Source organism: Trichosurus vulpecula, chromosome 3 (genome assembly GCF_011100635.1).
Source record: "Trichosurus vulpecula isolate mTriVul1 chromosome 3, mTriVul1.pri, whole genome shotgun sequence".
Classification (NCBI taxonomy): domain Eukaryota; kingdom Metazoa; phylum Chordata; class Mammalia; order Diprotodontia; family Phalangeridae; genus Trichosurus; species Trichosurus vulpecula.
The window spans coordinates 380,907,700-380,924,520 of NC_050575.1; the positions used below are offsets into that span (position 1 = coordinate 380,907,700).

A 16,821-nucleotide genomic window follows, 5' to 3' on the forward strand; every position below is an offset into this window, starting at 1 on the left:
CATGTGTCTTCATTTAATCCTTAAAGCCACAGGCAAAGGGATTTCTGATATGGGGCTTTCCCCAAAGCCTCTCCCAACCAGGAAAATGACTCAATCGACAGTCACTAAATACCTACGACGTGTCAGGCATGGGATATGTCAAAACCCAATCAGAATCAAACACTGTCATCTCTTCGGGACTTGTAGGTCTACTCTAACTACCTGCATCCTTTGTGCATGCTGTGGGGGTAGCACAACCAGGACTTGAATGCTAGACTTTACGTTTGACTGTTACCTCATGTCATGATGCTCCAGACTGTAATGACAACTTTGTCATTTTGGTCAGGGTCCAGAAAATAATGCCAAACTGTTTTCCTAGTCTGCCAACTATTTACTCTTTTCTGTCTCTGGCTTGTAATACTGTCTTCCAGCCAACTATTTGTAAAATTTACAAATTTTTTTAAAAGTCAAATCTGAAACATGGTTCAGTCATGTCCAGTTCTTCACCAGCACATTTAGGGTTTTCTTGGTAAAGATACCATTTCCTTCTCCAGCTCATTTTTACAGTTGAAGAAACAGAGGCAAACAGGGTTACATGCTTTGCCCAGAGTCACACAGCTAATGTCTGAGGCCACATTTGAACTTGGGAATCTGCCTTCCTGACTCCAGACCCAGTGCTCTTTGGTGCCACCTAGCCACTTTTAATAGATGTCTTTTATATGAAGCAGTTTTGTGAAGGGAGTTTTCACTAGCACCTATTCAGACCCACGTTTGTTTTATATACATCTCACACTAGACTTATTTGCCTCATTGACACGTAGAAAAACATAATGCAAGAAGGTTGAGATTATGGGCTTTGGAGCGGGGGATTGTTTGGTTTCATAAAAACAGCTTAGCCAACTAGTTGTACTGTTTGTCAGAAGTACCCTATCAAAAATAACCCAACACTTTGTCAGATCCTCATATTTAACAATATATGGGTGCATTCTCATATGGGTAAAGAAACAAAATTTCCACTGTCCCCATGGGATTCAACAGCCACAATCTGCCTCCTCTCAGTCAGTTTGCTAGCCCGGCCTGCCTCTTAAGTGCTCCCCTGCATGCCCAGTCCAGAACTCTCCAGTTTGTTGACTGACCTTTTAACTGGGAGTCACCCTCAGTTTCTTCCTTGGCTTTTCTCTTGGAGAATTCACCTACTCTATCCTCAAACATGTTTACTTCCACATTGCTGCATGTTTCTCATACTTAACTCTTTTATGCTAAGGGCTAATACAGCCTCTCTTCTCCCACAAAGGGTGGGTCAGAATCAATCAATTCTGTGTGTGCATGCGTTCATCCCTTCTCTATCCCCCTACCCAAATCCTATTCCTCTTCTTCCATTAAGCTATATGTAAAAGAAATGTGACAAGATATGAAGAATTCAGATGAGCAAAACCAAACTTACAATAAAGGAAAACATTGAGAGACACAGCAGAGGTGGGTGACTGGGTGCAGGATATGGCTAATGTGTTCATTTCCTATGCTTAATTAATTCCACTTTGTTAGGGACTATGGGAGGCAGTACTATGGGAGATAAGGGCCACTGCCAAGTCACACACGTGAGGAAAAGACAAAGAAAACATTCTTTTAAAAAAAGCCTCTGGGGCATAGAAATCTCATAGCAGTTGCACAAATAAAATCATTTAAGCAAGATAAATTCTCATACACGAAGGCTACTCTAAGCTCTGTTGAATCTTTCCCACCACCCTCTGCCTAGCTTAGGGGCAGGGTTCAAAGGCCATGTTTACTTCAGGAAGAAGTTTTTTGGGGCCCAGACCTTCGATTTCACTGGTATAAGGAACTCTGGATAGAAGCACTCTTCCAATGCATTTGCCAGTAGTCCTAGGACTAGAGCCCCATATACCTATATTTGGGCCATGTGCCTGGTAGACCTTGGACTTAGGTCTTTACCCTAAGGTGGGCTATTCACTATGCCTCATAGAAAAAACCATAATTTTAAATGAACATTGAGGTCATCTTATGGTTCTCACTCCCTAATTTTCCAAGGAGATTGAGGCCTACCAAAGGACAGTGACTTGTACACAGTGACACAGAACTGGGCCCTAACTCAACAGATACTGACTGGTTACCATGCCTATCACATAAGCAACATCTTCTCAACCCCAGAAGGTGGCGAGCTTTCCTTTTTCCAAACATTCATCCCTCTTACCTTTTCTCAATGAGGTCTATCTAAATCAATGGCCTTCCAAACTAAGCCTGCTCAGTAAACAGCTTGCCCAACCTGACCCCACATGGCACCAATTTCGGAAGGGCTGGAGAAGGATGGCAGGACAGCCATTCCATTGTCTCCCAGGCTTTAGGCTCACGATCCGGGAGTGCCCTCTGCTGGGCAAAACCGTAATCGCTAGCTCCCAGGCCTGTAGGGACACTGTCCATTTTTTCCAGGTGGGAGGCAGGGGGAGAATGAAGCAAAAACTCTCAGTTACAAGCCTGGGAGGTACAGAGTGAAGCAACAGGGAACTATGACAGGAAAAAGTGATGGACATTAGAGTACATTCAATTACGTGGCAGGCTGCTCTCTCCTTATAGCCTCGGTTTCCTTGGTTTTAAAATGAGTTGATATCTAAGGCCCCAGCTGTGTTATAATTAGGATGTCGGTTTCCCCCCATCAGTATCTCCAAGCACCCTCCCCAAGAGGGCAGATTCAGAATCAGGACAGACACAGGGCTAGTGTTTCCATCTTTTATTCAAAGGCCTCCTCCCTTCAGGCCTAGGCTGCCTGTCTGGGTCAATGCAGGATGAGAAGGGTACATAATAAGTTCAGTGGGTCTCTGGGAAGCTCTTCCCAGCCCTACCTAGACCATACTCACACCCACGGGGGGAGAGGGAGGTCAAGCCTTGGGACTCCCTTTTCTTCAAGGGAACGATTAAAGGCCACAGCCAGAATCTCCTCTGAAACAAGCCACGAGAGATGGACACAGGGACACAGCCCACTTCTGCCCTTGGGGCTAGACAGGCCCACAACCCTTGAACCCTGGACCATGCATGGTCTTGCCCAGAGCAGTCCCACATATAGGCATGTACAATGTACACACATGTAAACAGGGACTCCCTTCTGCATTGGCTTAAATTAAAAAAAAAAATTCATAACTTAAAAGGGCTACAGCCTGGCAGTGCGGAGGGTGGGGAGGAGGCCCCACTTTGGGCTGTTCACCCCAACCTCCCAAACTTGAGACCAAGCTTCAGGGCAGGCACAAAGGGCCAGGAACCCAAGGCCACCCATAACTACTGAGGGGAGAAAGAGACTGAGTCGTCCACCTCTGCAGAATTCAAAGGCTGGGGGAGCAAAGAGCAGGAGGCAAGGATCACAGGTTACATACAGAAGGGAGGGGGTTATTTGAGGGGAAGGGGGAAGGAAGACCCCTTCCACCCTTCTCCCCTTCAAGGCACTTCGGCGTCAGAGACAAAAGGGTCTGGACCCTCTTCCCTGGCATATTGGGTCATACCAGGGAGAGCTGGACGTGCTGACCACCCAGGGTCCGGCCGTGTTCCTCAGCCACAGCCCGACGTGCAGCATCCAGGCTGGGAAAGGTGACGAGGGCATCGCCCCGAGGCCGGCCGCTGAAGCTGTGGAGGACCAGGACAGAGTCTGCTGGGAGCTGTGGGGGACAGGGGGGCAGGAGCTGAGTCCTCCAAAGGAAGTCAGTGCAAAGAGTGGGGTTGTAGCCACAAGGCATGGGGAAAGACTGGGCCAGGTGGAGTGGAGGTCACAGAAGCCAAGTCCACCTGGCCAGTCGCCTTAGTCCAGACTGGTTCCTAGGCAATCAGAAGAGATGAAACTCCAAGCTGGGACTACAACTGATGTGAACCTCACATCACTACAGGCAAATTATAATCCATCACCATCATGTTATAAGCAGGAGGCAATCAGGGAGCAGAGCAACAGAAAGTCTCAGGGAGCCAGGGACAGAAAAATCTGAAAAAGATCACTGCCCCACCCCCCCACCCCCCAGTCCCCGCAGGTCCCACAATCACAGCGCACCCACAAGGCCCTTGGGTTAGCAGATTGGCAAGAAGAACCAGTCGATTAGTGGAGCAGTCAGCCCAGCAGCCAGGTAGGAGGCAAGGGGCTCCCACAGCCTCTTACCTTCTCGCGTCCCTCACAGCTACAAGCACACCCACTCTTTGGGGGCTTGTAGAACAGGGCGGGGGGGGTCACCAACTGGGACCAGATTGGCGTAGTCATCAGGGGCAAGCTACAGAGGGTGACACAGGGGTCAAGGAGGATGCTGAGATGGAGGTGAGGGTGCAGTGTCAGAAGGGCAGATTCTGGGGATCATCTCAGAGCTAGAACCAAGAGAACCTTGCTCCTGAGGACGTATAGCCTCTTTTCACTCTGGGCCCCTTAACTGAGATGTGCTGGCCCTATGGCAGAGGGATGAAACCCACTCCTTACATGTACTAGAGCTAGGCCTGGGCCAGGTACGTTCACGTTCTGCTTCCTCATCTGTACGACAGGGCTAATATCTGCATCATCTCCCTCAAAGGTTGTTGTAAGAAAGGGATTTTGTAAACCGTAAAACCAAGAGAAGCCAACTGACCTCCAACCCCATCATCCAATGCAATCCCTCTGGAGACCGGGGCTGAGATGGGGCACCCGGCTGGAGCTACTGACCAGGAAAGGCTGTGGGCTAAAGGGGATTCTCACCTGGTAGCCCTGGAAGAAACTGAGAATGTCCTTCACGCCAGCTGTGTAGGGGAGGCCCTGCATCCTCACCAGGGCGCCTGGCTGCTGCAGCACTGAGGCAGGGGCCGGGGCCACCGCTGCTGAGGGGGCAGTGAGGTAGCCCACCGTGGTAGGGGACACTGGGGGGCTGAGGAGAAGAAGAATGAGAGAGGTCTCAAAAGAGAAGGGGAGAGGTGGGCAGCAGGCTGGGGCAATGGTCAAAGGCCAGCTTCCTTCCTCACTTCCCCCTGCTCTGCCCCAGGGTGGCTCACCTTCTCCAGTCACACACAGCTCACACACACAATCTCTGGAGCCTCAGAGCACGGGGCAAGGAAGGAAGGACTCACCAAGTGGGACCAGACTAGTGTATTTGTCAGGGGCAAGGTACAGAGGCCCTGCCATCGTGGGGGACAGAATAAGAGAAGGGGTAGAGAGGAGTGTCAGCACTTGGGAGAGATGATGGGCAAAGGAATGACCAGGGTCAGGTAGGGAAGGAGGTACCCAGAGCTGCTCAGGAGAGAGGGACAGGACAGCAGAGGCCCCCAGACCAGAACCCCTAGGGAAGCCCCGCTCATACCTGGGGTAATAGGTTGTGTAGTTCATGTAGAGCTGAGTGGCCGGTGGGGGGTAGTAGGTGACGGGGGTAGGGGCTGAGGGAGCCCTAGCTGCAGGGAGAAGGGCTGACGGGGGGTAAAGGGCAGCCGTGGCCTCAGTAGGGATCACAGCTGTGGCTGTTTGGAAGGCGGCATATGTGGGAGGGGAGAGACCTGGGAAGAAAAAACATGGCGCCAAAATGTAGAGTCAACTCCCCTCATTGTATGGGAAGAAAACGGAGAGGTTCAGAGAGAAGTCCCAGACAAGAGGGTCAGAAGCAGGTTTCACACCAAAGATCCCAACTCCACTTGGGGTGGACACTGTGCCATGGGGCTGAATCAAAGCCAGCCCTCCCCCCATTCCTAGTCGGGGGTCAGTCTGGAGGAAGGAGAAAGATCTTCCTTGTTCCAAGGCAAGACAAAAGCTCCAGCCCCTCCAAATAACTGCCCTCCCTAATCCCTCCCCCAAGTTTTTAACACAAGGGCCCTGACCTCCCACTCGAAAGGAAAACCACCCTAAAGCCCCAGCGGCCCCAGATGGTGGTGGTGGAGAAAGAATGAAGGCATTCACTCACAGGGCAGCTTGCAGGGTGGGGGGGACATGCCACTTCGGCTCAGAGTACCCCCCATCAGCACAAGGCTCATCTCCTCCCCAGAACAGGGAAAGACTTCCACATAACGTTCTTTCATCATCTTTTTGTGGCACCGCTGGGCAGCCACGAGTGCTCGGTCTGCAGACTTCATCTGGATAAAGGCATCTCCGGATGGCCGGCCCTGCACATGCCAACACTTGGTTATGCCCTAGCAAGCCATTCTACATGGCCACCACCTCCGGGTTGCTCCCCTGCTCTCAACAGCTCAGCCGAGTCAGGCACCCCTTTCTCCGTCTTCCAGGTCCACCCTGTTCACCTGCTGATTTAGCACCATGTGCACCCCATGCGGCCGGATGTCTCCAGCTGCCTCCCCCAGGAAGCCCAGGATATCGTCGATGCTGGCGGTGTATGGCAGGCCCCGCAGACGAACACAGTCCCGCACACCCGCACCTGCCAAGGGGAATGGGGCTGGGAGCACAGGGATCAGTGGGGCTGGAAGCGTTGGGATCAGCGGGCTTGACATGTAGCGGTTCAGAACCTGAGAGAAACCAGACAAAGGAGGAGCAGAGGGTACATCAGACACTAGGAAGATACACCCACCTCTGCCAGGATCTCCACCAGGACCAGAGTGGCCATGGGCCAATACCTGCTGAACCTCTGCCGCTGTGCTCCGGAACAACTCGATGTAGCGTTTACCAAGGATGCCCTTGTGCTTGCGGAGTGCGCTCTGAGCCAGCTCTTCACAGGCAAAGAGGGCAAAGGCATCACCTGTGGGGCGCCCATCCGGGTAGCGGACGAAGAGTAGGCCCTCGGGACCGCCAGTCACTGGGCACTCAGGACCCAGGAAGGCCAGCACGTCTGCCGGTGTGGCTGTGAACGGCAGCCCCCGCATGCGAATGATCACCTGGTCTTCCCGAGACAAGAACTGGGCAACCTCATGGGATGTACCTGGAGGATGAACAGATCGGGAAGGAGATGCAGGGAGGGGGAAAGAAGGCAGATTAGTGCAGAGAGCCCTTGGTTCTACACAAGGGAGAACAGGCCCAGAGGAGGGGAATGACTTTCCCAAAGTCACACAGCGAGGAAGCAGGAGAGCCTGATGTAGGCAAAAACCCAGGATGGACAAACAGGAGCTGGCCAAGAAAGGAGAAGGGTCTTTCAGGATCCCCCAGTGTTGAGTCATAGCTCAGTGCACAGTGCTGGGCCTGGAGTTAAAAGACCTGAGGTCAGATCCAGCTTCAGATACTGACTAACCGGGTGACCTTGGGCAAGTTATACTGCTTGCCTCAGTTTCCTGAGTAATAATGGCCTCCCAGGGCTGTTGAGAGGCTCAAGTGAGATAATGTTTACAGTGTCGGGCACATAACAGGCCAGTTTTACTACGAAGTCACCTAGAAGCCTCCACCAGCGTCAGACCATCTCAGAGCTGCAAGATTACAGAGGTTTCTAAAGTCCAAAAAGAAGCTCTTTGTCCAGCTGATCCATGGCAGAAGAGAACTGTCTACTCCTTTCCCTCCCTCTCCCACGTTCCCTTCCCCAATAGCCATGGTCACTCACCCCCTGCAATCTTGAGGAACTCTTCCCCCGAGGCTTTGTACACCTGCCGAGTGGGACACACACACGCTCCCGTTAGCCTGGAGTGAGGAGCCCTCACACACCCCAGAGCCACCAGACCCAACCCACCTTCTCCACACACACACACACACACACCTCGATGTATCGGGCACCCATGTGGTGCTTGTGACGCTCCAAGGCCAGGTCTCTCTGCTCCGAGTCCACAAATCGGACAAGCGCTTCCCCGTTCCTCCGGCCCTGGGCGTTGAGGCACAGTGCCACACCACCCCTGGGAGGGGGTCAGAGATGGGACAGTCATGCCAGGCTCCTAGGGGCTCCCCTCTCCCCCTGGAGGCAGGCAATGCTGTATGTCTCTCCACATCCCCCATCGCCCCCTCACTTGGCAATGTTGAGCCCCTTGAAGAATCGGGCTATGTCCTGGTCAGAGGACTGCCAAGGGAGGCCTCTCGCTCGGACGACCGTCTCGTTGTCCACTACCTCAGCTTTGCTGCTGCAGAGGGACAGAAGTGAAATGCCATCAGGAGGCCCCTCTGGGGACGACCCAGGCCCCCTCCCTTCCCAGCCCCAAGTCTTACCAGGGTCCCGAATCATACTTGCACTTGACGATTTCAGGCTCCGTAAAACTGTGATCTGAGAGAGAGAAGTGGGTGAGGGGCAGGGGCTTTGAGGGTGTGACCCCATGGCACAAAGAGGGGCAGAGACAGTGCAGGGGGACAGGGATGGGGTGGGGAACTCACTCTGCTCTGAGAGGAGATGGCAGATGATGGTCACCATGGTCTTCACTTCCCACACACCAAAGTCATCCTCAGCAGCATCTGTTTCTAGCCCCAAGTCTGGGAAATTGGAGGGGATGTGTGAAGGAAAACCCTTTCTCTATGTGGAAGTAAAAGACCATAGGGACATGCACATATGCGCGAGTGCACACTGTGCCCACCAACACATGGGCCCCCAGGCCCTCTCCTGGGAACCTAGGTGTCTCCAAATTCCATTGGAGACAAAACACTCTCTCTTTCTCTTTCTCTCTCTCTCTCTCTCTCTCTCTCTCTCTCTCTCTCTCTCACACACACACACACACACACACACACACACACACACACCCCTTCCAACCAAAACTGAGTCTTTGCCTTAGTTCTCCCCAAAAGAGATTGAGGGAGGGTAAGGATACTCTGGGCCATGGTGGCAACGGTGAGGTCTCGGGCTGGGCCAGCCTCAGGACGCCGGGTGTGGAACTGCCTGCGCAGATCGTAGAAGGAGAAGAAGGAGTCTGGAAGCACCAGGTTCTGGGGTGGGGGAGCAGGTGGGGGACAGTGAGCTGAAAGTCACAAAGCAGAGCCCAAGAAGACCCAAGGCCTGTCCCGAGACTTGCCAATACCAATAGTCTTGCCAGCCCCATCCCTGTCCCCCCTCACACCTTTCTGGAAGCCTCTGGATGGAGGACCTGTCGAACAAGGAGCGGCCCATCTGTGCAGAGTGTGTAGGAGCCTCCGCCCAGGAGCTCCACATCCCCCAGTACCAACTGTGAGAACTGGAGAAGGAAGACAAGGGTGCCGGTCAGCAGCACGGCCAAGGTGGGTGGGCTCACCATCCCCTCCCACTCTCTCCCAACTTCTTCCTCCCCTAGCCTGCCTGGGCAGGGACCCAGCAGCCCGGAGCACTAGGGAAGAGGTCTGGGGGGACCAAAGTCCCAGCCAGAGTAACTGGTTAGGCTACAGGATGAGGAAAGCAGGCCTCCCCTCCTCTGGGCAGGGAGCTGAGAAGAAACAGGAGGCTCAGGCTTGCTTCAGTCCTATCCTGCTTGGCAAACACCCCAGCGGCTTATGGTACTTCCCAAACCACCCCCCACTCCAGTCCAGGCCTGTGGCCAGAAGAAAGCAGACACACAACATGTCACCCTTCTCCAACGGCAGTGCCTGAACAGAAACACCCTACCGCCTCTGAATGCGTCTTCTCCTGGATACCCTGGTGGAGGGCACCCCAGCCCCACCAAAATAAATCCCTAAAATTCCCTCCTCCCCATGGAAGGTGAGGACTCTAAGAAATCGGGGAGGGGGCGGGGTGCGGAGAATCTTTGAAATAACCAGGGCTTTATCCTTAGACACCCTACTTCTCTCTCTTAAAGCGTGTCTCCTACACTAAGCACCAGCTACTTGGGGGGGGGGGGTGTGCGCGCGCACTCAAGCTTGAGTGCACAAGACACGTGGCCACATCTGTCCACATTAACCAAGGGATTGGGGAGGGTAAGAGAACATTCAGGTTGAAAAACTGGTCCAGCAAGATTCTGTCACTAGGCCACACCTGGAGGGAGAGGGATGGAGGAGGGGGGAGAGGGGGGGAAAAGGGGGGGGGGGGGAGAGGGAGAGAGAGAGAGAGAGAGAGAGAGAGAGAGAGAGAGAGAGAGAATGAGAATGTTTAGGGAATGGGGTGGGAGTGTTTGTTTCTTTGGAGGAATGAGCTGGGAATAGAGTTCCCCTTTCCAGAGATCAAACTGGCTACTACCCTAAAGGGAGTTCAGATGGAAAGGGGGGGATGTGTTAGGCCTGAGGGAAATTCAAGCAGAGCTTTCATGAGGGGGAATAGAGAGGAAGCCAGGTGGTACAATGGACAGAGATTTGGATCTGGGGTCCTGAGTTCAAATTGTCCTCAGACACTTCACTGTGTGACCCTGGGCCAGTCACTTAACCTCAGTTGCTTCATCTGTAAAATGGGGATCCTAACAGCACCCATCTCCCAGGGGTGTCGCAAGGATCAAATGAAACATTTGCAAAGAGCTTTACATGCCTTAGAGCGCTATAAAATGTCACCTGTGATGAGCCCAAGAACCGCCTCCCCCCTCCCCAAGGCAGAAGAATGCCAGCACCCATTTACTGAAAGCCCACTTTGTGTCCAGGACCCACCTCAACAATGTCATCTCATTCCCCATCCCTGAGATTCTGGGGCCCAGATCAGGAGCTTGCCAAGTAGCCCTAAGATCATCCACAGGGAGGCAGAGGGGAAAGGGGGACAGGAGGGAATCCCAGATTTGTGTGCTCAGCCACTAGAAGCCCTAAGTCTTGGGCAATTCCAGGGCCCAGAGAAAGACACAGGGCCTAAATCCTGGCTACACTGGCTATATCTACAGTGAACCAAAAAGCAAACAGACCAAATCCTAGGCCTGCACCCCACACCCCCACCCCTGTCTCCATGAGCCAACACCACACAGCACAGGTGAGGAAAGCAGAGGGTCCAGGTGGGGGTAGGGGAGGTCAGACAAGTCTCAGTGGCTCTGCCCCTTCCCACTGCCCCCCAAGTCATGGGCAGAGCCTGGATACAAGCCTGACTCAGGGACTGGCTAACAGACTGCCCCTTCCCCAAGGACAAAATTTCCGGGCAGAGTGAGCTTTGGCCCTGGCTGTATTGACATCCACTGAGTACCAGGTAGTGTTTGCTTAGGAGACTTGGAGGTGGGGACTGGGGGGTGGGGATGGGACAGAGGGTTAAAAAAAAAAAAAGACTCCCGGAAAACTGAGCATGGTCTATCCCTTTCCTGGGCCAGTTGATTGGGAACAACCCCAACACTCCCCACTGGGCTCTGCTTTGCTCGCCCTCACTGGTGACCCTGGCCCCTGCAAACATTACAAGGATCCTCCACCTATGTCTGGTACCCTCTTGCTTAAAAAAGCCTAGCCACATCTCCTCCGACTGGATTCTTAGAGCAGCCCCATGAGAAGAGCCACCAGAGACCCTGAGCTAAGTGGCTAACTCAAGGTTACAGAGCTAGGAAGGAACTAGGAAAACCAGGCCTCCCTCTTGACCAAGACATTTCTTCCTCTGATGTGCCTTTCCCCCACCCCCACTATGGAGAGTCTTCAGGCCCCAATACCATGGTCTCCCCATCCCGAGGGAAGGTCATCAGCTCAGAGTGTGCAGGGGCCCTTGATCCCAAGATGCTGGCTAACTGCAGCAAGTGGAGGCCTTTAAGCGGATGTTCAAGGCACTCTACAAACAGGCTCTAGGACATGCCTGCCCGGCCTTATCTCACCTTACACCCTTCACAGTCTGCATTCCAAGGGAACCTGCCTCCTTTCTGTCACCCCTCATTCCCTGCTCTCCCAGCTTCCTACCTTGGCTCCAACCAAACACCAGGCTTTGAATGGGCTGAAATCCTCTCCTCCTTCCCTTCCTCCAGGGCCCCCACCTCCCTCAGAGTGAAAGCTTTCCTGCCTCAGTGAAAGAGATTTCTCCTCAAAGCTCCCAGTTCTGTGCCTGCTCCTCATTTGTACCTTTAATTGCCTATTACCTGGCACTAGGGGCATCTGTTTACACATCACATTTACACCACACACACACACACACACACACACCTCCTCCTTGAAGAAGGCAGGACATCTTTGTATTTCTGACAGAAGGGATCCCCACGTTGTACCCTTAGTACAATGCCTGGCTCACAGTAGACATTTAATGCTCGCTGACACTGAGCACAGGATCATGCATTTAACAGCCACTCAATAAATGCTGAATTTGATCCAAAGACCAGTGTGGGAGAGAGGGCGAAAGCAGCAGACTTAAGCAAGGGAACCCACAGGGCTAGGGGCAGAGGCGGCACCCGGGCTCAGACAGGCCTGGGCTCGCTAAGGCGTCTCCCACAGTTGGGAGTTTGGGCTGGGCCAGCCTCCGCAAAGGGAGCGTTCTCAGGGTGGAGGCCTCTGCCCACACACCTTCACTGGCAAGTTTATATGCAAGGGTTCCCCAATCCAGGGACCCAGAACATAGAGCTGGCCATCTCCCAGGAAGAGGAGGAGGGGAGGAAATAAGCATTTATTAAGCACCTACTGAGTGCTGGGCATTGGGCTCATAAGCACTTTACAAATATCATCTCATTGTATACTCACAACAACCCTGTGACGTTGTAGGTCCTATTATTATCCACATCACATAATTGGGGAAACCAAAGAGGTTAAGTGACTTGCCCAGGGTCACATAGCTAGGGTCTTGAAGCTGCATTTGAACTCAGGTCCTCCTAACCCCAGGATACCCACTATGCCACCTAACTGCCTCCCAGGCAGGTAAGGGAGGGATACCTCAATAGGACACCCTTCTAGGGAAGAGATAAAGGAAGAAGGTTAATGGGAACTGAGCACCAGAACTCCTGGATATTGCCTCAGTTGACCTGCCTACATTGCAGCAGGAACCAACCCTTGGTCCTCAAGTGTCTGCTTAGGATGAGCAAGGCCCATTCCCAAACAGCCCTGCCTAGTATCCATCCACTAGATCACAAAATGGGAGAACTGGGGGGCACTTAGAGATTCTCTATTCCCATCCCCTAATGTTAAAGGTAGAATCTGAACCCAGGGCTAAGGATTCTTCCTTCTTCCTTCCTCCTCCTCAAGCTCCTCTTTACCAAGGGCTCCCTCCTTTTGCCCCAGGCACACACCTGGGGCTAAGTGTGAGGCTACCATATAGTCCCCTTCCCCCTCCCCCTTGATAGGGAGGGAGAAGCTGGGAAGGGGATGGGGGATGTAGAGCATTACTGGGGTCAGAAGCCACTAATCAGAGCATTAGGAGGGTGAAGAACTCCATTTCCTATCCTACCCAACAAGGTCACATGGGCCTCAGAAGTCAAAGGAGAATCCTCCCTTGGAAATAGCCCTAATGGAGGACCCTGGAACCTTAGGGGATGAGGAGCCCATCACACCCAATTTTTCTCACTCTAGACTTGTTCCCCACCCCACCTCCTGCTGATCAAGCTATTTCCATTGGGAAGGGGAGGGAGGGAGGAATCATGAACAATGAGTCACTTTCCCCTACCCTATAAAGCAAAACTGAGAATGAAAAGGGGTTTTGGAAAAAGGGGAGAGGTGGGCTGTCATGCAAAGATCCAGGCACCAAGCAAGATCTAAACTGTCAAGTGGGAATGTCAAGAGCACAGATCCCATTGGCATTGTAGCAGCCCTGCCTTGAGGGGGTGGGAAGGGCATACTGGGGGTTCCAGGCCATCAGTGGCTATTCAAACACTTAGAACCAACTCCCAAATTGTTCCTGTCCCCATCTATCCCCCCCCCAAAGTAAAAGGGGACATTCTCCCACAGGTAAATGGCTAAGACAGACCACCAGGTTCTCGTCCTTCCTGCTTTTTACCCATCACCACCCACCATCCCCCAAGAAAGGGATCTCCTATCTCCTCCTTTTCCTAGGAAGGAACCTTTGATCTTGTGGGCAGGAGAGATCATAGTGGTTGGTAACCGCATGCTCCCCCAATGATTAAATAAATCCCCATTATGTGCAGCATCCCCTTTTCCTGACCCATGACCAAAAGCTAGGTCTAAGATTATCTCATCACTCCCTCCCCCACAAGGCTAAAGGAGAGATATCCAAGTTCTCTCCCCTCACACCAGGAATAGTGGGCTGAATATTCCTCCCTGAACTCAAGCTCCTTTCGTGTGACCAGGGCTATGTATGTAGTGGGAAGGGCCCCCAGAGAGCACAAGCCCACAGGCACATTTAGTCAGCAGGGAGCCCGGAACCCAAACAACCTGTCCCTACCTTATCCTCCCTGTTCAGAGGTCAGGGCAAATTGCCATCACAGAGGGGTGGAGGTGGGAAAATTCACTGAACCTATGAAATGTAAGGAACCCCAGAGGGGGAAAAAAAACACCAACTACCTTCACTAAATGTAGAAACTGAGGCCCATGGAAAGTCCCACAGATAAGCAAAGGGTAGAATCAGGATTCAAAACCAAGTCTTCTGATTATAAATCCAGTGCTCTTCAAATTATACCCCACTAAAGCCTATGAAAAGTCTCACACCCACGCCCACACTGGCTTTTTGAGTCACCCATAGATCCCAGAAGAGGTCCACAAGTCTCGGCCCGGCTATGTCTGAAACACTTGGGGGGGGGGGTGAGGAAGGCAGGCAAAATACTGACACCCCCCCCCCCATCTTGGGCATACAGCTATGAGCTTCCCCTGGAGCAAGACCCCTGATTTGGAAAGGAGGAGGGGGAAACTTAAGAGGAAGCAAAGTTCCCCTCCTAGATCAGAGGGAAAGGGGCCATGCAGAATACTTGAAAGTGAAGCTTCCACAAAGCAGAAATGGAAGGCACCATCAGCTCACTCCAAACGTGCTTTTCCCACCAGGCTGGATCCCAAGCCTAGGCCTGATACCTGGCCCAGCCCCACAGTGACAGGAAAATCAGTTTCTTCCCAGGCCCTAGAATTACCTACTCCACCCACCCCCCAAGGGGCCTTCCAGGCATCCCACCTACCCCAGACCCAGAGGCTCAAGTCACAAAGGGGTTCATAGGAAAAGCAGGGATAAATACACCCCCAACCTCTGGTGAAACCAAGGACAGGCTCAGACCTGCGGAAGTCGGAGGGGATACCCTGCCCACCCCCCTCCCCACATCCAGGGCAGGGGACCAGGCTGGACGAAAAGGGGCACACCCCTATCTGTGAAGCACTAGCCCCCCTCACACAGAAACTCCCACCCCTCCTCCGCCCAAAATCGCCCCAGTCACGGAGAGTTTAAAACAACAGAAACTAGTTCTGCCGCCCTGGCAGGTTTAGCTTAACTACAAGGGGGCAGCCAACCGCCCCCCACCCCCCAGCACAGCACCCGCACCTGAATTTTCCCAGACACCCAGCATACACTTGGACCCCCTCCCCCAAAAACAAAACCTAGCTCTTCTGCATCAAAAACAAGCCCTCTTTGGGACTCCCAAATCCTCCCTACTGCCGCCTCCCCAAAGTTGGGGGACCCCCTAGAACTGCCTGACTGGAGGAGGGGGAGAGAACTGCCCAAGCCGGGCGGATTTCGATCCCTTCCCCTCCCCCCTCGGGCGCCGAGTCCTTCCCTGGAAGTTTTCCCTAAAGGAGAGCTTGGCTGAACTAAGTGGGGGTCGAGGGAAGCCACACGTGCTGTCGGGGGTGGGGGGTGGGGGAAGGAGGCAGAGAGTTTAAGCAGCCAAGCCAGAGGGGGGCGGCGACCCCAGCCCCAATCGGGTTAACCCTTCACCTGCTGCAGCACTTTGTCCAGCGGCTCGGCCCGGCCCAGCCCCTCCGCGCTCAGACCGCTCGCCTCCCTGCACTCCTCGCTCAGCTCCGTGTCGTCCGCGCGCACCAGGGACTTGTGCAGGGTCCCCACCTGCGGCCGCGAGGGGAAAGGGGGTGTACTCAGCGGCCTGAGGGGGGCCCGGGAAGCCCCCAGCCCCAGCGCGCCCCGTGGGCCGCGCGCGGCCTTCCCAGCCCACCTCCAAAGCCTGCCCCGCCTTCTCTCCACCCCCCGTGACCCTAGACCCAGCTGCGGGGGGGGCCGCAGCGGCCGGAGCCGCCGGACACCCCCCCAACTCCCTCCCGCCGAGGCGCGCACGCAGCTGGCGGCCAGCTCGGGAAGCGCCCCGAGGGCAGGGCCGGCTCGCCCGGGTGGCTCTGGGGCCGGGGCCTGGGAGCAGCCGCCCCCAGCCCCGGGGCGCCCCTGGGGGCCTCGAGCCCGCCCGCAGCCCCCCCGGTCCCGCCGCCGCCGCCACCAGCACCGACCAGCACCGACCCCGGCCGCGGCCGCCACCACCCGGCCCCGCCGTCCCTACCTTCCGGCTGTGAAGATCCACAACTTGCCACACCAAGAGAATTAGCTCCCTCTCATCCGAGCCCAGTTTAGCCCCCAGAGCACCAGCGGTTGCCCCAAACAAGACCACCAAGGAGTCAGGGTGCGCAGAAGGAGGCGGCGGCGTCATGGCCCGGGGAGGGGAGGGCTACAACCAAAGACACGGGTCAGGCCCGGACACACCCGCCGAGCACCGGGAGCACGACCCAGGGGACCCCGTGAGACCCGGGAGCCAGACGGGGCGGCTCTACCTGAAGCCAGGGCTGCTGCTCCGTCCGGCCGCCTCCAGCCCTGCGTCCGCCGCCTCTCCGCGCGGGGCCGAGTGGAGGCCAGGTGACCGCGCTCGGGCTTTTCCCCTCTGGCTTCATGGCAGGGGCCCAGCCAGCTCCGGCTCCCCCCACCGCCCCCGCCCTCGCAGGAGTTACCTGCCCCGGCCGGGCCACGTGACTGGAGGCGGCTCCCCTAGGGAGCGGGCATTGGCTCCTGGGGGGAGGTGGAGGAGGGACCTGGGGAGGGGAGGATCGGCCCGGCGCAGCTGGCCTGATTGGTTTGGGGCGAGCTCCGAAGAGGAGGAAGAGACAACACACGCACACACACACGCCTCGCCCCTCGGCTTCCCTCCGTCTAGGGGGAAGAGGCCCGCGACCGACCGCCAGGTGCGCCCGGATTCCGAGGGCCCGGATCACAAGGTCACGGCCTCCCTCACCTGCGGCCCTCGGCCCACGCTGCCGATTCCAGGAAGCCCAGTACAAAGATCCAAAGGGGGACAAAATGGCAA

At 54.8% G+C, this 16,821-nt stretch overlaps 1 protein-coding gene across 4 annotated transcripts; it reads right to left on the bottom strand.

The window, feature by feature from the left end:
* Positions 1-2,707: 2,707 nt before the first annotated feature.
* Positions 2,708-16,429, bottom strand: ESRP2 (epithelial splicing regulatory protein 2). 4 transcript variants are annotated; one of them, XM_036750776.1, is made up of 17 exons: positions 16,295-16,429; positions 16,027-16,191; positions 15,456-15,584; positions 8,878-8,991; positions 8,632-8,746; positions 8,204-8,299; positions 8,042-8,096; positions 7,846-7,956; positions 7,602-7,734; positions 7,449-7,491; positions 6,538-6,839; positions 6,208-6,429; positions 5,874-6,072; positions 5,283-5,472; positions 4,688-4,853; positions 4,127-4,235; positions 2,708-3,606 (listed from the first exon to the last, which is right to left on the bottom strand). In XM_036750776.1, exons 1-16 carry the CDS (start codon positions 16,409-16,411, stop codon positions 4,146-4,148), a joined length of 2,247 nt encoding a protein of 748 aa, XP_036606671.1. In that variant the 5' UTR covers positions 16,412-16,429; the 3' UTR covers positions 2,708-3,606; positions 4,127-4,145. The 4 variants fall into 4 exon arrangements, with proteins under 4 accessions (XP_036606671.1, XP_036606670.1, XP_036606672.1 ...); XM_036750775.1 differs by having other exon boundaries at positions 2,708-3,638; XM_036750777.1 differs by lacking the exon at positions 4,127-4,235 and having other exon boundaries at positions 2,708-3,638.
* Positions 16,430-16,821: the final 392 nt, after the last annotated feature.

Bases quoted from the DNA above. Each gene is read 5' to 3' on its own strand.
- ESRP2 (XM_036750777.1), bottom strand. From the start codon at position 16,411: ATGAAGCCAGAGGGGAAAAGCCCGAGCGCGGTCACCTGGCCTCCACTC. The intron at 6,840-7,448 runs GTGAGTGACCAT...TTCATCCTCCAG, and splicing joins GTTCCTCAAGATTGCAGGGG to GTACATCCCATGAGGTTGCC. The intron at 6,430-6,537 runs GTATTGGCCCAT...GGTTTCTCTCAG, and splicing joins CAGCGGCAGAGGTTCAGCAG to GTTCTGAACCGCTACATGTC.